This window comes from Bufo gargarizans, chromosome 5, assembly GCF_014858855.1.
Source record: "Bufo gargarizans isolate SCDJY-AF-19 chromosome 5, ASM1485885v1, whole genome shotgun sequence".
NCBI lineage: Eukaryota > Metazoa > Chordata > Amphibia > Anura > Bufonidae > Bufo > Bufo gargarizans.
In genome coordinates, this window is record NC_058084.1 from 302,712,761 (window position 1) to 302,735,940 (window position 23,180).

The 23,180-nt window shown below is 41.5% G+C and overlaps 1 protein-coding gene across 2 annotated transcripts in view; it reads left to right on the top strand.

The window, feature by feature from the left end:
• Window positions 1-23,180, top strand: part of C5H5orf22 (chromosome 5 C5orf22 homolog) — a 59,748-nt gene that overhangs the window by 28,658 nt on the left and 7,910 nt on the right. For both annotated transcript variants that reach the window (XM_044293984.1, XM_044293985.1), the window contains exons 3-7: window positions 11,575-11,724; window positions 14,408-14,843; window positions 18,379-18,441; window positions 19,963-20,084; window positions 22,696-22,762. In XM_044293984.1, the coding sequence (XP_044149919.1) occupies window positions 11,575-11,724; window positions 14,408-14,843; window positions 18,379-18,441; window positions 19,963-20,084; window positions 22,696-22,762 (838 nt within the window). The remainder of the gene's footprint in view (window positions 1-11,574; window positions 11,725-14,407; window positions 14,844-18,378; window positions 18,442-19,962; window positions 20,085-22,695; window positions 22,763-23,180) is intronic.

The following is a 23,180-nucleotide window of genomic DNA, read 5'->3' on the forward strand; positions in this document are numbered from 1 at the left end:
CCATTAACATCCCCTTAGGCACCTTATTTGTTTGACTGACAGGTTAGCAATAGCTGTTTTTGAGCTAAATAAGCCTACAGATGACATTTATAAGCCCACATTAGGAATCGTGAAGACGCCCTGAACATCAGCATATTTTTAGCTGACCGGGGTGAAACCTGGTGACAGAATCCCTTTAAATAATTCAACATGATTAATTCTTAGATGGGTCCAAAGATTTGATGTATTCTTTGTTTTTGTAGTTGCAGTTCCCATGCTCACATTGATTTTGCACATGTTGCACATTGCCCGTCCTGGGGTGGGTTAACTAAAATAGTCCCAAACTATACTTTTATTTTTTCTTTGTGCATCCGCCTGCATTGAAAGAAGAGGTAACACGACTACTAGTGCTATTAGCCTTTTAGGAACAGTACAGATTAAGGAACAGTGCACAAGAAATATGTGGAATTAAGGGGGGAGTAAAATATATTCAGCTGGAAAAAGGCTCCATAGTGAGAGCCGAAACGTCGCTGAGCTGATGAGTGAATAAATCGTCCACTTTTCACTATTTACTGGAGTGCTGCCTTCTTTTCTACCATTTATCTACAGTTGGGATCTTGGTCACAGGTCTCGTTGGAGGATTTTTTGCACCCACACATATCCTTGTGTGCTGCTTTCCTTTTTTCTCTTTTTTTATATATATATATATATATATATATATAAACAATAAAAGCTTGTGAGGTGGAGTGTATGATGTAGTATGAGCTGAGGTGTGTGATATATATATATATATATATATATATATCGCACTGTAACTGTATATGTATAATATAATGAGGTATATTATAAATATATACCGCACATATACAGTGTGTTAAACCTCATACTACATCATACACTTCTTAGGCCTCATGCACACAGCTGTTGTTTTGGTCCACATCCGTGCCGCAGTTTTGGCAGCTCAGATCCATTAACTTCAATGGGGCCGCAAAAGATGCAGACAGCACTCCGTGTGCTGTCCGCATCCGTTGCTCCGTTCCATGGCCCCGCAAAAAAATATATAACCTGTCCTATTGTCTGCGCTTTGCGGACAAGAATAGGCAGCTATATTAAAGGCTGAGTGTCCGTGCCGTTCCGCAAATTGCGGAACGTGCATTGACGCCATCCGTGTTTTGCGGATCCGCGACTTGTGGACCGCAAAACACACCAAGGTCGTGTACATGAAGCCTTATACATACCTCATAATACACATATACAGTGTATAATAACTCGCTCATAACTATATCATACGCTCCTTAGAGTCCTTATATACCTGATAATAGTATACATAATATATAATGTGTGATATATATATATATATACCTCATACTATTATACATATACAGTGTGTATTATATACCTCATATTCATACATCATACACACATTATAGTATGTAATTGTAATGTGTGTATGATGTAGTATGAGGTATATAATATAATACATATATAACACACTGTATATGTATAATAGCATGAGGTATATAACAGTATATGATGGTATACTATTATCAGGTATATAAGGACTCTAAGGAGTGTATGATGTAGTATGAGCGAGGTATATGATATAATAACACACTGTATGTGTGTAATATAATGAGGTATATAAGGAGTCCTTATATACATAATTATATTACACATATACAGTGTGTTATTATATCGTATACCTCGGTCATACTATTATCATACACTCCTTAGAGTCCTTATATACCTGATAATAGTATACCATCATATACTGTTATATACCTCATATAACACATATACAGTGTGTTATATGTATTATATATACCTCATACTACATCATACACACATTACAATACAATTACATACTATATAATGTGGCACTGTGTATGATGTAGCACGGTCGAGGTATAGAATACATGATATAACACACTGTATAATAGTATATGAGCCTGAGGTATATAAGGTGATTCGGATTGTAGGTAACAAACTATGACGGCGCACGTATTTATTTTACCATGGCACAACTGTGTAGACACAAGCGTAGTCTCTCCTGTACTCCCGCTATAGTTGGCAGTGGCACTGGCAGCCGAAAGTCATGGCCGGACTCAGACTTCGGGCGGGCGCGGGCGGCGTAAGCATTATCGGTGGTATCGGCAGTTTAGATGCCGATACCGATAACTTGCAAAAACAGGAATATCAGCCAATAATATCGGCCAAACCGATAATCGGTCGATCCCTAGTAACCACACCATGGAAGGAGCTATGTAGTTCCCACACCTATTTCTCGTGCTTGAGTTATTCCCACACAGCTGATCGGCAGAAATACGTGGAGTTAGAACCCAACCAATCTGATAGCCTTGGGATAGGTCATACATTTTTCAGATCTAGGGAACTCTATTAAAGTGATGTGAATATAACCTAATGGGCAAGCTTTCGTTGCTAGTTTAAAATTTTGTCAGGTGCCCTTCCACAGAATGCAACTTGCCACTGTTCTTTTTTTGTTGCCTGTTCATAGGGAGCATATTGTATAGTTTTTAATCTTCAGTGTTAAAGGGGTTGTCACTTCGGCAAATGGCATTTATCATGTAGAGAAAGTTAATACAAGCCACTCACAATGGGCGTCTCCTTCTCCCTGGCTGTAGCACGGTCCAATCACAAAGGAGAGCGTAACAGCCAGGGAGAAGGTGACTTTTTTTTCTTCTCCTGTGACTCTTTCCTTTTGTGATAGGACTGCACTACAGCCAGGGAGAAGGAGACTCCCATTGAGAAACCCTGGAATCTCCTACTCCCTGTTCCGATGCTATTAATTTGCATACCAGGCAGGAGAATTCAACAGGGGCACAGCGGACGAACGGAGCTGCACGCTATTAAATCCCTGCTTTATGCCTTACATAACGTGCTACTTATTTTATTATGTCTGAACCCATGAAAGGTCCTCTTTAAAAGTAAGTGGTTGCCGAGAACCAACATCATAATCATTGCAGATTGGGCCTGGAAAAGAGTCATGGCCACCTGAGAAGACTCCTGGTTATTCAGGACTTCCCTGCTCTCCCGCCCACCTGCTGATGGCTGACAGTCTTCTACCTAGTTTTCTCCCTTTCTCTCTAGGAGAGAACTGCCAATCATCAGCAGATGGGTGAGAGTGCAGGAGATTATGAATAAACAGGACTCTTCTCAGGTAGATTTGACTCTTTACAAGGCCTGGGCTGCAATGATGATGATGCTGGTTCTCAGCAACCACTTACTTTTAGCTCATGAGTGACAGACCGCTGAAATCAGCATTTATGTCATTATTTTATGCTGCCCTCAGTGAGGTCAGCGGAAAAGTTGATGACAGGTTCCCTTTAAGATGTTTGCTCTTGTGTGCTTAGACATACAAAACTGAAATGAAACGATAACAAGCAAGAATATATACAAAGTATAATATACAGCAAAGCAGAGTAACTTGAGTATTCGTTCTATTGAACCTCAGGTGTGCATAATACATTCGATTCGATATAGCTATATGGCGAATATAAAGCACGAGTCCAGCTCACCTGTGGGTAATTCCCAGAAACACGGATAACACCAGGATCGGGTGTTCCAATCTTAACACAAAAATATGGATAAATTCAGCTTCCATAAAAATTCCTAGTTTATTTATGCAAAAAGCCATACACACAGACAACAGCGTTGTCTGTGGGGGACGTTATTTTACATTTTTGCATAAGTAAACTATGGATTTTTATGAAAGCTGGATTTATCCATATTTTTGTGTCAAGCTATATGGCGATTGGATTCAAATGCCTCATTACAAATAAAGTGATGTGGAGAAAAATGTCATGTGGGGTTTTCTCAAAAACCGATAAGAGACAATGAAGACAATCTCTGTCCAAATGTAGATGACATACATATATGTTATAGAGACATATATATGTCATAGAGCGCCAGAATACAGCGATAAATGACTGGCTGACTGCAGTTTCCCTTGGGAATAACAGCATATTTGCCAACAGTCTCTAAAATTGCAGCAACTGTCCTTAATTTTTAGAGACAGTCCCTACAAATTCGGGCTGTCTCAGGCAGAAAAGGGTAGGGCTTGTGTAAACTCACCCCATAAATGGGTGGTCCAAGACAGATTGAGGGTGCTCCCAGAATGGGGGTCTAGATGTCCCAAATTTACCAACTGCAAAACTGGTAAGTATACATCAGCTGTTAGCCGGAGGGTGGGGCATGCTGGACCTGTGGCGGTTAGCTGAACGCTGCAGCGGTTCCAGAAGAAAAATCCTGTACACTAAGACTTATAGGGAACCTGTCATCAACTTTATGATGACCTCACTGAGGGCAGCTTAAGGCTACTTTCACACTAGCGTTCATAGGTCCGTTCGTGAGCTCCGTTTGAAGGAGCTCACGAGCGGACCCGAACGCCTCCGTCCAGCCCTGATGCAGTCTGAATGGAGCGGATCCGCTCAGACTGCATCAGTCTGGCGGCGTTCAGCCTCCGCTCCGCTCGCCTCCGCACGGACAGGCGGACAGCTGAACGCTGCAAGCAGCGTTCAGCTGTCCGCCTGGCCGTGCGGAGGCGAGCGGATCCGTTCAGACTTACAATGTAAGTCAATGGGAACGGATCCGCTTGAAGATGTCACCATATGGCTCAATCTTCAAGCGGATCCGTCCCCCATTGACTTTACATTGAAAGTCTGAACGGATCCGCTCAGGCTACTTTCACACTTAGAATTTTTTCTAAGTTATTAATGCAGACGGATCCGTACTGAACGGAGCCTCCGTCTGCATTAATATGATCGGATCCGTTCAGAACGGATCCGATCGAACGCTAGTGTGAAAGTAGCCTAAAATGGTGACAGAAATGCTGATTTCAGCGGTGTGTCACTCATGAGCTAAAAGTAAGTGGTTGCTGAGAACCAGCATCATAATCACTGCAGGTGGTTCTCATCAACCACTTACTTTTAACTTATAAGTGACAGACCGCTGAAGTCAACTCGCCTGCCTCTACTTTATTCTGCCATTAGTGTGGGCAGCATAAAGGTGATGACAGGTTCCCTTTAATGGAACATAAAAAATAAAAATAAAAAAAAGAACCTTTAAAACAAGGCCAGAAAATAAGTTCTGAAGTCAAACATATCCTATGGTGGAAGCAATTTTCTTTTACTTTCCAGTCTCTGGACCTGGCGTGAAATATTTTGTGTGAAGCAGTGGGAAGACCCTGAGAGATAACATTTAATAGCAAAACAAATGAAAAATGATTTCAGCGGAACTAACTACTGCTTTGGTGTGTTAAATGGTGACAGCATGTGTAAAGTATGTTTGTCACACAAAGCTGGGGTTCACCTGATTAAAGCACTCTTGTTTTTGTTTTGTTTTTATCCCAGGTTCCGTGCCTGAATTATAATACTTTTTTGTCACTAGGATAAACTGGTAAGGCTTTTCATGCTGATTAAAACTATACCTTTCTTTTGTCTCTACGATAAATAACTGCATAGATTTCTGTGTTTTTTATTCATATGCAAATGAGCAATTGGAGCACTAGTAGGCGGGGCTGAATATTCTGAGCACTGCTTTGCAGTGACGGCCAGTTCACATTGTTTGCCCGCGAACATATGCTGGCTGCCATCTTTTTTCACAAGTCCGGCGATGCACAGGTAAGCCCTTACATGTGCCTGTGCGCAGTCGGTCTGAAAACAAGTGCTGTCAGCGGGAGCAGGCAGTTCCCAGAACAGCCACCGGGGGCCTTCATCGGGCTGTTCTCGGAACTGCCTGCTCCCGGTGACCACATTTGTTTTCAAACCGGCTCGCAGCACAGGTAAGGGCTTACCTGTGCCTCGCCGGACTTGTGAAAAAAGATGTCAGCCCGCATATGTTCGCGGGCGAACAATGTGAACTGGCCATCACTGCTGGTTTGTAACACTCCTTGTGCTCTGCTCACTCCCCCTCCCCTTGATTGACAGGGCTAGACATGCTAAGGGCAGAGCTGTGTCCTGGCAAGTAAATATAGTATATTCCATACACTATAGCTTCACCACATTGAGATCTGCTCAGAAAGCTAATCTGCATATCGCTGCTTTATTCACAGACACGATAAAGGATTATAAAGACACCCCCATAATGTGTGCCAGCATAAAATACCCCTATATAGTGCCCCCAGTAGGTGCGACTATAGTGCTCCTCTTCTTCATAGTGCCCCCCACAATGTACCAGTATAAAATGCCCCTATATAGTGCCCCAGTAGATGCCCTCAGTGTCTCCCACAAATTGCCATTATAAAATACCCCTTCTTCATTCCCTCAGTAGATGCCCCCATAGTGCTCCTCTTCCCCCTTCCCCATAGTACCCCCCCATAATGCGCCCCAGTATAAAATGCCCCTATACAGATCCCCCCCCCCATATAAAATACCCCTTCTTTGTGCCCTTAGTAGGTGACTCCATAATGTTCATCTCCCCCATCCCCATAGTGCCCCCATATAAAATACCCCTTCTTTGTGCCCTCGATAGATGCCCCCCAATAATATGCCAGTAAGAAGTGCTCCTAGATGCCATCCTCTCCTGCATTGTGCCTTTGCCATATAAAAAAAATAAACACAAATACTTACCTTTCAGCGATGCAATGAAGGTCTCTTCCGGCCTGTGTCCCGCACTGTATGGCCCAGGCGGCGCAATGAAATCGTGCTGCCTGCACCAGCCTCTGATAGGCTAGAGGCCTAGTGTCTATAGCCTATCGGAGGGACGGGAAGGGGATTGTGCCCCGCCGCAGCATCTATCTGTATTGCCCTTCTGAGGACGGCGATGCAGATGAATATAGAGATGAACGCTCCCTACTTGTCACCAGCCTAATTGGCGGATGCAGCCCTGGTGGTTTACCCTGGATGTAGCGATCCTATGTTCAAATCCCAGAAGAGAGATACATTTTATTTTGTGTATTTTTTTTCTCTTATTCAAAACCATATTAAAAGGCTATACTATAATAAATAATATATAATCATATAAAAATAAGGCCTTACTATATTGAGAATTGTTTTTTGCTAAAACCTATTACCTATTTATTCACAGACACAATATATGATTATAAAGAAACCAGTAATATTTATTAGCTTTCTAAAAAAAACATTATTCTCAATATAATTAGTAGAGATGTCAACCTCCTGGCACTCTGGAAGTTGTCGCTTGGAGTCGGGTTTTTTTCTATTTCATCTCAATATAATTAGGACATAGACTTATGGGATAAATGTGGAAGAAAAAGAATATGTGATTTTTATTTATTTTTTTCTCCCAAGATTCAAACCTGGGATCTCTACAGTACATGCAAAATAAATCACTTAACCACCAAGCTATCGCATTACCACATAAATGTGTGCGTTTTTTCCATGCTTATAAACTAATGCACATTACTAGTGTCTATAATTATATATTATGTGGGAATAAGCAGTAATATGTAGATTAGCTTTCTGAGTGTGGTGAAGCTAATATCGGGGCCAGCGAACTGGGCAATTGCCCAGGGCCACGATCTCCTAAGGGGCCCCGCCAGGCAGATCACAGAAGGTTGAACAGTCGGGACTGGGGAATTTCCCAGCTTAGAAGTCCCTGCTCTGACTCCATATATACATATATATTTATGCATATGTCCATAGTAGGAGTCAGTGTTATGAACATAAAAGGGGTATTCCCAAGCATTGTCATTATGCTTGGTGACATCCGGTGTATATAAATCTAACATAGACTCTAGACACAGGGTGTTCCCAACAGTGAAAATTTTGATTTTATTGAGGAAAAAAATGGAGCAAAATGTAAAATATGATCAAATAACACCCACATTAACCTACACCAACCATTTTAACTAGTGTAACTAGTATTTTTAAAATGTTTCTGTGGGGATTTGAACTCACAACCTTCTATGTTACAGGTAAAAACCTTAACCACTGAACTATAGAGCTCCATGCTAAGTTACTGCTGAAAAACCTCATAGAAGTTTCTCTTGTATAATGCAGGAGAAGCTTCTATGAGGTTTTTCAGCAAAAAACATAGCATTGCGCTCTACAGCCCAGTGGTTAAGGTTTTTGCCCTTAATGTAGAAGGTTTTAAGTAATCCCCACAGAAACATAAAAAAAAAAAGGCAAAATAAAACTTAAATACACAAGGTGTCCCCAACAGTGAAAAGTTGGATTTTAATTTTATTGAGAAAAAAAAATGGAGCAAAACATATATGATCAAATAACACCCGTATTAACCCACTCCAACCTTTTTAACTTGTGTAGCCAGTATTTTTTGTTGGTAAAGGTGGCAACCCTAACAGCCCCCCCCCCCCCCCTCCCCCCTCAGGACCTCTATAGGCCTGCTCACTGCAGCAAGCTAAGCCTCATCAGGACTCATCGCGATATTCTGACCATCATAACTTTTTTATAGTTATGTCCACGGAGATGTGTGGGGGCTCATGATCTGTCGTTTTTGACAATACCATTTGGGTTGTGTATGACTTGATCACTTTTTATTCAATTTTCTTGGGAGATAAAGTTATGCCATTTACTATATGGGCTAACTTTTTTTTATATTTTAATAGTATGGGTGCTTTTGCATGTGGCGATGCCCATAATTCTATATTTATTTTTTTTCTTTTTGGGGAATGATTTTACTTTTTATGTTTTTTTTATATTTCCTAAACTTTTTTAATATTTTTGTTTCTTTTTGTTAAGTCCCCCAAGTGGACCACAACTTACAATCATCAGATGTAAGTTGCTCCGTTATTCTGTATATAAATCACTTTATCACAGTTCATTGCTGCCATCTAGTGGCCTGAACTGGGATATACTAACAATGAGCCTGGAAGCCTAGTACAGGCTGCAACTCATTTTTAGAACAGGGTGCTTTCCTTATCTCTGCTGGGGAAAAGAGCACCTGAAGAGGAATCCCGCGCTTCCGGTTTTTAACACTCTCAGATGCCATAAGTAAGGGGAACTCATTGCTTTGAGGGGAGGGGGCATGTGGCATATTCTGGGGCCATGAGGGTGAAGAACTGTGTGAGGAGCTTTACAGGGTGTAAATCTGTGAGGGAGGGCCGGAATCAACAGAATGTAACTGTGTTGTTAGTACATTATTGCAAGATTTGGGGCCCCACTTTTGATTTTGCCCAGGGCCACATATTGTCTAAAACCGGCCCTGGCTATAGTGTATATGATATTGCTAGCACACAGCTCTTGGACAGGGCTCTGCCCTCAGCCTGATGCCCAGCTCTATCAGTCAGTGGGAGGGGGGGCGTGTGCAGAGCAACAGTGATCAGAATATTCAGCCCCGCCTCCAAGGGCTCGAAATTCTCATTTGCATATGAATAAGACTCACAGATATCTCTGCAGCTGTTTATCATACAGACAATAGACAGGTATTGTTTAATCAATATGATGAGCCCTACCAGCCAGTATGTTTGGTATGTTTGACAGAGCCTCTTTAATGTGCAGTGAAGGTGTCACCATTGCTCTTGTTGCACCCAAGTTCCTCTCATTTCGGTGGCCATCCCTTCCCTGGCTGCTTTGATTGACAAGAGAAGGCAGCTGCAAAGCAGCCAGGCAGAATCTGACCACAAAAATGAGTGGAGCTTGGGTGCAACAAGAGCAATGGTAATGCCCTTATTGCACCAAAAGCCTAATTTGCATATTAAGAAAAAGTATTCTAACTCGGGAACGGAGCCTCAGATACTACATGCTTACATATACACACATTGACCAACAAAAAAGTAAGGAGTGAGAGGAAACAGTGTGAATGATATGATATATGTAAGTGATTAGGATACGTTTATTGTGGAAAACTGTACAAGTGTTGTGCCGGGGGCATACAGGTTCCATATGGTGTCCTACTGCACATTTGTCCACAGATGTTGCAGCTGAGCCTGTAGATCCTGCACACTCGTAACTAGCTGAAGCTGGTGTCCCAGCTGGTGCCATAAATTCTCGATTGGTGATAAATCTGGTGACGGGACAGGCAGAGAAACCCTTGCTGTGTGTGGGCGAGCATTATCCTGCTGAACAATGCCAGTTGGAACCCCTTGCATGAGAGCTGTAGGATGTCCTGCACATATTACTGAGCCGTTAGTGTCCCTCGTATCAGTACTAGACTGACCATTGTATACAGTGGTTCCCCAGATCTTCACACCAACCGTTGGGGCAGTGTATCACCCTACACCAAAGGAAGGAATAAAGTGCTCACCACAAGGTCTAAAGACTATACAGTGCCAGTCCGTAGCAATTCAGGTTTCTCATTCATGACACCTCAAAAGAAGGCGAAGGTGGCTGGCTGGCAATTGTAGGACATGCAATGGGTGCCGTGACACCAAATTTCCTTCTGCTCAGCATCTGGAAATAGTCCAGCCAGAGACAGCGGTATGTAATGTAGGGGCCACCTGTGTCTGGGCAGGGAATAACAGAACTGTTGGAGCTGCTCACGATAGTCAGAAGATCAAATGATCTTCTCTATTCCGGTGGTTTGCCTGGGTCGTTGTGTGTGCGTGCCCTTACGTAAACACTGCTCTCAACATCTCTTAACAGTTAGGTCAGAACGCCATAGATGGTGGGTAAGGTGTTGAAATGACCATCTCACTTCTCCAGTGATGCCCCCCCTCTCAAAGGCTGTCAACTGGGCAAAATGTATTTGAGTATGTCTAGCAGTTAATGATCTCTCCCCAAGAGGTTCACTACTCCAAAGAAGACTCTGAGAGCCTTTTTCCATGGCAGTGGGGGAAGCAGTTTTACGCCCACAAGACCAAGTGTCTAATCAGACATATCTGCCTGAGACATAACTGCATGCTGAGTTTTGCAGCAATCCAACCTGGGTGTATTTTTTTTTGGGGGGGGGGGGGGGGGTTGGTGAGCGTATATAGGAAATGATTGAATCCAGGAGTGTATATGTGAATGAAGATTTAGTGTATTGGGAAATTAACATTCAGTCTTCTAATATTTAGGAAATAAAGGGGAGCTAAATTTTGAGAGGAGAGCATTCAAGTTCTGGGTTTACACACTTCAGAGATAAAATGATGGCTAGGATATGTGATTAGTAGAGATGAGCGAAGTTATCAAAAATTTGATATGCCTGCTTCACCGAAGTTCAAAAAGAAATTTGATTAGTTAAGAATTAATTTGTCACGGGTTTCATTCCATTGTATATAGCAGGTGCTATGACGGGGAACGTCGATGCTGCATTTAATTCTGATCGCAACATCTGAGTCCCATTGAAGCTTTTCATGGGTTAAAAAAAAACATACCTCATCCATTTGCTTGCTGAGAGGCCATCACGGCCTGATCATGTGCTGACGTGATCATGTCATCACTTTGTATCGACACAGTGACGTCCTCATTGATAACATCACCGCGCCTTGCGCATGAGATTTGGCGTGTTTTCAAGATGGCCGTGATGGTCTCTCCACAAGCAAATGGATGAAGTGAGGTTTTTTTTACCGCTGTTTGGCTTTCTCTGGGTGAAAGGCCCACAAATGGCCTACCAAACTAAAGCAAAATATTATACAAGAACACTACATGCAGCATGCGGTAATGTCTTGGATATGTGTGGAATAGATGATTGCAGGTAGCGTGCATTACTAATACCCTTTTACCATTTCTGCAGCGAGTTAAGTATCGAGAACTGGATCCTGCCTGTAGTGTATGCTGGGCACTTCTCTCAAGTGGTATGGCTTCATCCCTCGTGGGCGCAGCAGATCAAAGAAGGCAAGCACTTCTTTCTGGTTGGCAAAGATAAGTCTACAACTACAATAAGGTACTTTCCATGAAGTGCTGAGGGCACTCGTCACCCACAGATGAGGCATCTCTTGGGAGACTGATTTATGAAAAGTGGTCAATTTTAAATGGCTTCTGCATTTTCAGTGTGAGAGTAATACTTCGATATGCTGATTTTATTAATGGTTTATTCACCACCAAAACCTACAAATAAAAAGATGAAAAAAATGCAGAATTACATATATGAGAGTTAGGGCCCATTCACACATCCGCAATTCTGTTCCGTGGTGTGCTGCGTTTTTGTATCCTTTTTTTCCCCTAACATATACGTCAAATGGAGTCATAAAACGTTATGTGAACCCACCCTTATTTTAAATTAAAAAGTATTCTAAACTTTTCTTGAAGCCATCTACTGTATTTGCTGTGAACAGCTCCTGTGGCGGGCTATTCTTACTGTAAAGAATGCTTGTCACCTCTTATGACTGAATCTTTTTTTCTCCAGGGGTAGGGAGTGGCCCCATGTTTTTTGAGGGGGGTTTACACAGAATAGCTTCCCTCAATATTTTTTGTATGGTCAATTTATATATTTTTACAGGTTAATCATCCTTAGACATTTTTTCTCAAGACTAAACAAGTTCAGTTATTTTAACCCCTTAAGGACCCTGCCACATTTCACGTTAAGGACAAGACCTTTTTTTTGCAAATCTGACATGTCACTTTATCTGGCTTTAAAACGCTTTTACTTATCCAGGCCATTCTGAGGTCATTTTCTCATCCAAATTTCAATTTCTCAACTTTTATAATAGATTGTAATACCTCCAAAAATACTTATTACTTTACATTCCCCATATGTCTACTTCATGTTTGGATCATATGTGAATGCCATTTTATTTTTTGGGGGATGTTAGAAGGCTTAGAAGTTTAGAAGCAAATCTTGAAATTTTAAAACACACTTTTTAAGGACCAGTTCAGGTCTGAAGTCACTTTGTGAGGCTTACATAATAGAAACTACCCAAAAATGCCCACATTTTAGAAACAACACCCATCAAGGTATTCAAAACTGATTTTACTAACTTTGTTTACTCTTTAGGTGTTCCACAAGAAGATGGAATTTCACTTTTTTGGCAGATTTTCCATTTTAGTCAATTGTTTCCAGTAACAAAGCAAGGGGTAACAGCCAAACAAAACTCAATATTTATTGCCCTTATTCTGTAGTTTACAGAAACACCCCATATGTGGTCGTAAACTGCTGTATGGGCACATGGCAGGGCACAGAAGGAAAGTAACCCCATATGGTTTATGGAAGGCAGATTTCACTGGGATAATTTTAGGCTGCCCTGTCCCATTTGAAGCCGCCCTGATGCACCCCTAGAGTAGAAACTCAAAAAAGTGACCTCATTTTAGAAACTACGGGATAAGGTGGCAGTTTTGTTGGTACTATTTTAGGATACATGTGATTTTTGGTTGATCTATATTACGCTTTTTGTGAGGCAAGGTAACAAAAAATAGCTGTTTTGGCACTGTTTTATTTTTAGTTATATACAACGTTCATCTGACGGGTCAGATCATGTGGTATTTTTATAGAGCAGGTTGTTATGGATGCGACAATACCATATATGTATACTTTTATGGTTGTTTGTTTCACTTTTACATAATAAAGCATTTTTGAAAGCCGAATTTTATTTTTGTTTTTTGGGGCAACTGTCTTATGTAGGGGCTCATTTTTTTCAATATGAGATGACGGTTTGACGGCATCTCCTGCCCCCACCCGTTCACAGCACCGTACATGTACGGTGCTGGTCCTTAAGGGGTTAATCTTTGCTCATAGCTGAGATCTTCCATGCTCTTTATGCATTTAGTCGCTCTTCTTTGCACTTTTTCTAACTCCAGGGCATCCTTTTTATGAGCTGATCCCCAGGTAATTCAGAATATTTACAAAATTGTTCAATTTTTTATTTAGATTATAGGAAAACTGAAGGCATGGGTGCCACTGTACATAAAGCCAGGCTGGCCATCTGGCAGTTCTAGCAAATGCCACATGGGCCTGTAACTAGTGGGCTGGCTGATGGATGCTCACAAAATCCACATCGATGGACTGAGACAGGAACCACAGCATGGCTGCTGGTATTCAAGACTTGCCAGAAGATGCATTACTGTGTACTCTGCCATAGAGCAGTGCAGAAATCAAGCATAGTGCTAGTTAGCCAAGCCTCAGCCAAGCTCCGATCATGCAGTTGGTTGATTTTTGCTATGTCCCGTTATTGTACAGTACTATAAAGACAGTACTAACCCAGAATGCAGATTATTAGTCTAGAAGATTTCAGCTCTGAAGGCTACAGAATTGTAGATGCAACTGATAAAGACTGGTGTGTAAATAAATTCCAAATGATCACTATAACATTAGTTCAAAGGGGAACATACACTTTAAAGGTTTTCAGCATTCTGTTTTATATATTTGTTCCCTAAAACAGCAAGAAATACTCTGGATTCTGCTTTATTTTCTATGCTGGATAAGAAAATATAGCAATCCTGGTATAACGTGGAGCCTGCTGAGTTCCCTGAAACCTTGAGGGTGACTTTTGTCATTTTACCAAATATTATCCTTCTCATAGACACATTTATTGGCACGAATTGAATCCTTACTGCTGCACATTGACCTGTATTCATGAGATGTAAAGACCAGAATTCCAAATTGTACTCTGTTATCAATCTTGTTAATTCAGGGTCACAAGCACGGATGATTACTTTCTAAGTGACGGTCTTTATGTTCCCGAAGAACAGCTTGAAAACCCCAAACCTCTTTATTTGGATGTCATCTTGTTGAACCCTGTGAAGGAACCAGACTGTGAAGATGCAGACAAAGGTGAATCTGCTGCTAAAAAACTCAAGCTTGCAGAAAATGATGAAGTAGCAGGTGGTCCTACCTGTGCATTTCAATGTGCGTCTTCACAGGGAGTTGCATTTGCTGTGTGTGAAGGGGCAGACGACAATTTAAGAAAGGGCTCTTCCCCTTGTGGCAGCATGGAAACAAATAGTGATCTGAATACTAAACTCGCTAGAAGCATTATACAAGTCATGGAAAAGGGGGATGCCTACGTCTTGGATATAGATTTAGATTTCTTTTCAGTGAAGAATCCATTCAAAGAAATGTACACACAGGTAAGTTGTCCCAAAGAGGTATACCAAGGTATGCATGACCTCGTGAAAGAGGTGCCTGTCAATGTTTGTAGTTTTAATATGTAATTTTGGGTACAGTCAATTAATTAAAATGTTTATTAAAAGTATGCAATTAACTGTACCATGTTTTCTTACATACTTTTTGGTAAGAATAAATCTTGCTAAAAAGTCCCTGCATTTGAAGTGGGTGGAGGGCAACAGCTCAACAGCTACTATTAGGGGGGGGTGTAACATGGACTTCTGGGCATGTTCTCAAACCCTCCATCTCGGGCTGCAGTAAACTATTATTTAAGTTATTGAGTATTCTATCGATTATTTTTTACGATTTATCTAGTAAACTAATAAGAAAAAGTCTTAAAAAAACGTATTGCTTTATAAAAATGTCCCCCTTTTTCCAGTGCCTCCTATGTCATACACCATGTCCCCCAGTGCCCCCATGATGGCACTGCCATCAGCCCCTCAATCCAGATTGCCATGATGTCCCCCTTCCCCAGTTCCTCCATGCCATCCACCATGTCCCCCACTCCCCCAGATCAGCCCCTCCATGTGCCTAATCACAGGTGCCCCCATTAACCCCTCTGTCCCCCTAATAACTTTATACATGTCAAATCACAGGTGCCTCCATTAACCCCTCTCCTCCCGCCAACAACGTTATAAATGCCAAATCACAGGTGCCCCCCCCCCTCCCTCCAATAACTTTTATACATGCCAAATCACAGGTGTCCCTATTTCCCCATGCCAAATCACAGGTGTCCCTATTTCCCCATGCCAAATCACAGGTGCCACCATTTCCCCATGCCAAATCACAGGTGCCACCATTTCCCCATGCCAAATCACAGGTGCCACCATTTCCCCATGCCAAATAACAGGTGCCACCATTCCCCCCGGCCCGCCACTGCTGCCTCTGCTAACTTTATACTTACCTTTCTGTGCAGAGTGCGCCGACACATGGAGTCCACAGGAGATGCGTCTTCATCCCAGCATGCACTGGGGACCTGACATCACACACAGCGTCAGCCAGCCCGCTGACGATGTGTGAACGCAAGGTCCTGCAGCGCGGTGCCGACGGGAGGCCACAGAGCGCTGAGTGAGAAGCTTCATTTCACTCACGCTCCATGGTCATGTGATTTAATGAAACCTCTGCAGAAAAACTGCACAGAGGATATTTTTTTTTTTCTTCGATTAAATCACATAATTAGTTGTTTTTTTTTATTCCATGGTCTAGACATTTGCCAGTGTCCGTATCATGTCGGCAAATAAATAAAGCCAAACACTTGCACCGCACACAATTTTCTGTTAAAGGGGTTTCCCAAGACTTAAATGCAGATGATCTATTTCTGGATAGGTCATCGGTATCGGATCAGTGGAGGTCCGACAACCAGCATCCCTGCTGATTAGCTGTTTGAGAAGGCAGTGGCACTCGCAGTAGCAATGCGGCCTTCTCACTGCTTTCCCTAGGCCAAGTGACGACACCTAGGCACAGCTCAGCCCATAGACGTGAATGGGGCTGAACTGCTATACCAAGTACAGCCACTGTACTATGTGGGGTGAGAAAAGCAGAGGAAGCTCTCACTAGTGTTCCCTTTATAAGATGCACAGCCATTTCCCCCCATTTTTTTTTGTTTGGGGGGGGGGGGGGGGGAGTGCGTCTTATAAAGCACAAAAATACGGTACATATTTTGTATTTCCATAATCCTATCCTAAGATTTTATCTGCCAGTTTTTATTTTCTGATAGTAGACTATCTTATTTTATTTCCTAAACATTATTATGGGGGTGGCCATCTTACCTGAGCTGTTAACAGCATTTAAAAAGCATAAACAAATTGCTTTACGGTGGTCTGGATGGGACCTCATTGACTTCTATGGGGGAGTTTTCTAGACATGCTCTGGGTCCTGTGCAGAGGTCATTGTACAAGGAAAGAATAGATAACTTCTGGCAATCACCTATTGTGAATGGTGGATCCTGTGTTATCTATACACAGAGGTGATATCTCCTTATCATTACAGGCAGGTTTAGAATAATATATAACTGCAGTAAAGTGATCTGTACAAGCCAAGAAGTAGCGCCAATTATTAGACATAGTGGCCAGTGCAAAAACTGCAGGATTTTAGTTTTTTGTTTAAATATAAAAAGTGACATTGAAAATCAAAAATAACATCAAAAATGATTTACAAATTTGTTAAACGTTAAGGGATTTAAACAGCAGGTCATTTTCTGGTGACACTTGCCCTTTAAGCTGCATCACATGTCAGTGTGCTTTCCATGAAATGCAGTCTGTGTGAGGGCCACATTGCCCTCATATAAGCGGGACTCACTGTATCATAGTGATATATGATGCTATGAGTTCCAGCTCGACCACTTTGAGTATCATTTGAGTACGGGACAATAGACCAGGGGCTGGACTGGGATTCTCAGTATAATAGATAATAGTGATGCAGTTCGGCTCACATGATCCGCGGCCACCACACAGACCATATTTCACGGTCCACACACAGCCATGTGAATGCAGCCTAACCCATAGAATAAAGTTAACTTTATCCATCCTGAAGTAATATGAGATTTCTTTTTCTATTATTGTGGTGTATAAAACCTATAGTCCTATAGTCAGGTGTGCCTTATAGTCCAAACTATGTACGCCATATTAGCTGTTTCAGCACTTGCAACGCTTGTTATTATATAAGTCTAAAATACATTTTAATATATGATAATATCAGAAGATAGAAAATGTGTGCACAAACCTTTTTGAGATCAGGGGCCTGTACTATGGGGAGAGACCCAGCCTAGGCACAGAGAGAGGGCCTTGATTTAGTAGTTCCAGGAGCATCTTTTGTAAGACTACATGATAGTATGTGCAGCAGCAGGCAGTAGTGCCACATTAACATTTTATTGCAGATCATTTTGTATAAAGTTATCAATGAGCGATAAATACTGATGACCTATCTTCTTGGAAAACCCCTTTAAGAATGTAACGGTCATGTAGTGGAAAATATATTCATCGTGTGATAACAGAGCTTTTGTAATTTCAGTCTTGTTGCGAGGGCACTAATGGGTTGACAGAGGGAGCTCCCTCCTGTGTAGACACTTAGATGCTGCAGTCACTATTGATAATATATCATATACAGCTTATACCTGCTGTGAATGGCATGTACTCACCTCCTGAGCCTGTTCCATCCCAGTGCTAGAAATACTGTATACTGTGTATGGTGTTGACCACCTGGATGTTAGTTAATTACAGAGTGACTTCACATTTTGACTGAAACCGCCAATATGGATTAAAGCCCCAGAGCCCCATTTTCACCCATCCGGCCCCTCCAACGTGGGCATTGGAGCTGTTCATGCTCCGATGCTATCCCTTACCCTGCGCAGGATCGCGCAGGGCACGAGCTTGGTTGTTTATTGTATCTGGACCTTACTGGTCCCCTTCTGGGTTTTCCTCATTCAGTTACATGTTCTCTGGTATAGTGATATTTTACTGTTAGTGATTTTAGTTTTTACATGCTGTTTTTGTTTTTTAGGAGGAATATAAAATTTTGCAGGAATTGTACAGTTTCAAGAAACCAGGCGCTGATTCCTTACAGGTAATTTAAAATGTATTTAGACTGAAGCTCTCCCTACTGATCTGGCATTGATCATGGAAAGATGCTCTGACACCTTGGTTTAGACACCCATGCATCATGCACAGGTTCTATTAATTAGACTAGAAACCATGTATGATATGTGCACCTTTTAATAAATTTACTCCAAATAACTTTTTTATTTAGACTATCATATGAAATACATTGAATGTCATGTGACGTTCCCGAGGAGTCACCTGACCATACATGTATTGTACATGATACTTTTTTGCCTCCAAAATATTACTTACAGGGGTATTTCCATCTGGACATTTGTGACATATCAATAGAATATGCCATGAATGTCCAGTAGGTGTGGATCCCACCTCTGGGATCCACTCCTATGTCATGAACAGGCCCCTGCTGTGAATGCATAGTATGTTGGCTCTTCTTGTTTCAGAAGTCCTATAGCAGTGAATGCAGAAAGCAAATTGCATGCAGTGTCCTCTCGATTCACTGCAGTGGGACTTCCGAAAATCGTCACGCTTGAGTTAGGGATGGGTCCAAGAGTTCAGACATTTATGCCATGTTTCATCAATATACCGTAAATGTCCAGATGGGAAAACCGCTTTTGAGAAACACAAGAGATGAAGAAGTTACATGCAGGCTATGTGCATGGTTGTATGCCAGCCTAAAACTATCCAGCCTAATCCTAATGAATGGTATTCCCTTTACCTAGCTACCAGTCTGTAAGGCGGCAGTAATTTCCATTTAGTGCTATTCAGCTCACACCTGCATAGCACACAAACAAAGGGATTGTCCGCTTTTTACTGTCAGTATCAGATCGATGGGGGTCTGACATCTGGCACCCCCGCTGATCAGCTGATTGAAGAGAAGGCCGCACTCATATGAGCGCTGCATTCTCTGCTCTGTTTACCTGTTCGTCGCAGCAATTGCAGTGGTGAGCAGGTGTAATTACAAGTATGGTGTCCCCATTCACTTCTATGCGATGACTCTGTCTGTGAATGTGGACACCATACTTGTAATTACACCTGCTCACCACTTTTTGGTCTCTTCACCTATTTAAAAAAATTGAGTAAAATGATAAAAAGTCATACACACCCCAAAATAGTATCAATAAAAACTATAGATCATCCCACAAAATGATGAGCACTCACTCTGAACACGTAAATATGCACATCACCTAATATGCTTAATTGGTAGTAGGCTTTCGAGCCTATACAGCTTGGAGTAAGACAACATGCATAAAGAGGATGATGTGGTCAAAATACTCATTTGCCTAATAATTCTGCACTCCCTGTATGTCCATTGTGTTTTACCTTCTCTGCAGGGGTTAGCACTTTCATCAGTCTTCAAGATAAATCCACTTGTGACATTGAGGTCAATGCCTATTCACGCTCATGATTCCATGAAGAAAGAAATGAAAGTCACATAAACTGTACTTGGAGTATAACGCTCTGAATTCCTTCTTACAAGTAATGAAATAATGGGATGTTTGTAATAATTTGGTCTCCTTGCCCACAGGATGCTTTAGTTGACTGTGTTGAGAGCCGCATTCGTCAGCTTGAAGATTTGGAAGCTGCATTTGCAGATTTCTGCGAGGATGATAGTGTGGAGACTGTACAAAGATGGGCTTCCAATCTTGGGTACGTTTTTTTTTTTGACCGTGTGCGTTCTGTAATGCAGTATGGTATGGAGTATGACCTGTATTGCGGTCTATAGAGATCCTTTTACACGGGCACCATTAACAAGCACCAATCTGAGGGGTTAAAAAAAAAAGTCAGTGATCAGCTTTATTGCCGATCACAGATTCCACCTCTAAGAGTCTTCTGTCTAAAGCACCAGGACCCAGGCAGCTATGGCGTTTCTTTAGAGACCTGAGTTCCACAGTACCTGTACGGCGGATGTTTTTAAGTGTAAGTGGTTAAAGAGGGCCTGTCACCTCTCCTGACTTGTCTGCTTTAGTAACTACTTTTATTCCCCACGTAATAACCATTCTGGAGCATCCATTCTTATGACTATCCCTACAATACCTATCAAAGAATGAGTACATGCACAACTCTGTATTAAAATGTTAATTTTTAAAATTCATATGCATGCCAGTGATACTTGTGCCATGTAAGTAACCAGTGAGCCATTATGTGGTTATTGTACAGTACGTAGTTCGGCACATGTGTATTTGCCATAAGTCTCTTACTATTGGATGCTGGCCTTATAAATATACCAGTACATGTGTACAGCACCACCACCAGGCTGAAGTGCCAAAACGCAGATTGGGGTTAATGCTTCTGTGGTGGTCATGGGTTAGTATTAGTATTGTATATTTTGGCATAGTACAATAATTAATTTTAGATGGCCTTCTTTACTCACCAGTATAGTGTATTTGACTGTAATGTAAAGGGGTATCCTGTGTGGTGTTGTTTTTTATAATTTTTTTGTTGTTGTTTTTTTTTTTTTTTACTTCATGTTCCCCCTCCTTGAATTTTTTTATTTTTAGAGTACGTTGTAAAAACAAAACCTAAAAAAAATTTGTCGGAATTGCAATTTCTTTTTTCCAATTTCACCACACAGAAATTATTTTTTCTATTACAAGTTATAGTAAAATAAACAGTGCCATTAACAACAAGCCCTTATACAGCTCTCTTGGAAGGCAGGGAAGGAAAAAACTAAAACTAAGCCATGTCCTAAAAAGGTGAAATATAAAAGCCACAGCATCAATAAATTAGTAGAACATAGGAACACCTAATAATGCAGGAAGACCATATTGCACACAGAACACTTCTCCAATTCCTTTATACGAATAGAATTCCGCAGTGGCTAGTTTAATAGACACATGCCAGGAAGCCCACACTATAAGCTGAAGAGCGGCTCACTGGAAATCTACTGGATTGCCAGTCCAGTCCTTACAACAGAAAACAGCCAGATGGACCTTTATTGAACACTGTTGGCAATGGTTTCATAAACTTCTAGTAGGAATAATAGAGGAGTAACAAAACATAGTCATAAGAAAAGATTTTTCAGAATTATAATTACATGGGGAATTCAAGTAGTTAATAAAACAGGCATCTTCGGAGAGGTGATCTGAGGCTGATGGAGCTTGGGGGTCTGATTTTGGGGTGTGATGAGGAATGGTGGTCTAATGAGGATTAGGGTCTGATCTGAGGTCTGATGAAAAATACTAAGTTCTTTTTTTTCCGCCTCCAAATCCTTGGTGCGTCTTGTATTCCAAAAATACACTTGTTTTGTGGGATAAGATTCAGTAAAACTTGTTGTTTATTCATTAAAATCTCTGCTCTTTCTGGGCTCAGTACACAAGCGGTGGTCTAATCAGTGGTTGATAGCGGTCCATGTGTACACATTTACATAGAGATAACTATCGGTCATTGAGGAGACCACCCACATTGCCACTGAGTGTAGGAAGAACAGAGATTGTAATGCATAAATTGCAAGTTTTTGCTGAGCTTTTTCCCCCAAACTATATACCACTCTGCTCAGCTTCTCCTGCTCTATAACCTGCTGCCTACACATTGCACTGCATTTCATGGTGACAAGCTAAGCTCCTATCAGATTATTGTGCAGTCCTGGGTGTAAAGAGCACACCTGCAAATTGTCTTTGATCGCGCAAAGAATGCTTGCAGATTTCAGCTCTGAAGTCTTCCTGATTATGTATGCGGCTGTGTATAATAATAATGAAAGCTGTAACGAGACTCTGGCAAAGGTTTACCTGACGTATAAGTCTCTCCTTCTTCCCCTGCAGTGCCGTCAGTAGGCCAGTAGATGTAGTTGTTGGATCAGCATAGCAGGCTCAGCTCCTGCTTAGGCGCAGTACAAACAAGCGATTCATTACACCTTCTGCTCAGTCCAGTGGTTTTGTAGTTTTGTTTTATGCCAGTCTTTAAGCTGTCAACGGGCATTTGGTTCTTCATCAAATCACACCTTCAACAAGACAGAGGAAATGATGTTATGATTATGAGAATGTCAGGCAAAGCAAGTTTTAGGGGCTGAGGTGCCCTTTATGTCAGGCAAATGCATTTTGCTGAGCAGAAGCTTGTGTGGGTCGTGTGCACTTATGTTCTCCTCGTCTCAATAGAGTGTAAAAGTTTAGAACTTGCAGGTCCTGGTTTTAGGAATTGAAGAAAACAGTTTTCTTCTATGTTTTCCTTATTGCAGATGTGATTATTTTTTTTATACATTTTTTTTTTGCACTTATGGATGGATACTGGGCACGAGTTGGAGGGCTTTCTTTTTTTCTTTCAGAATGAGCAGCCTTGTCCAGCTTGTGAATAGTTTGAAATGTCGAATGCAAGCACCGGACTATGAAATGGTAAGAGTTTTTTATTTTTTTTTCTCTTTTTTTCAATTGTGAAATTTGTTGCTTTTTTACATTTAACCCCTTAAAGGGGTTGTACATCAAGAAAAATAGTTTGCAAATGGCTCATAGAAGAAATCATACCTCCTACTCTTACTGTGTCCCTGTTGGTCTGTACTTTCTGGTCCCATCTCACATTGACTGGCTGACATTTCCAAACGTTTCCAGTGTGTCTACATGGGACCAGGAAGCAGAAACAGGAGAGGCGGCATATTATGGCGTATCCCTTTGCAAATTATTATTAACATTTTTATTTTTATTTTTTTATATTTATTGATGACCTATCCTCAGGATAGGTCATCAATATCAGATCGGTGGGGGGTCCAAAACCCGGCGATCAGCTGTTTGAAGAGGAGGCACGCGCCGTGGCCAG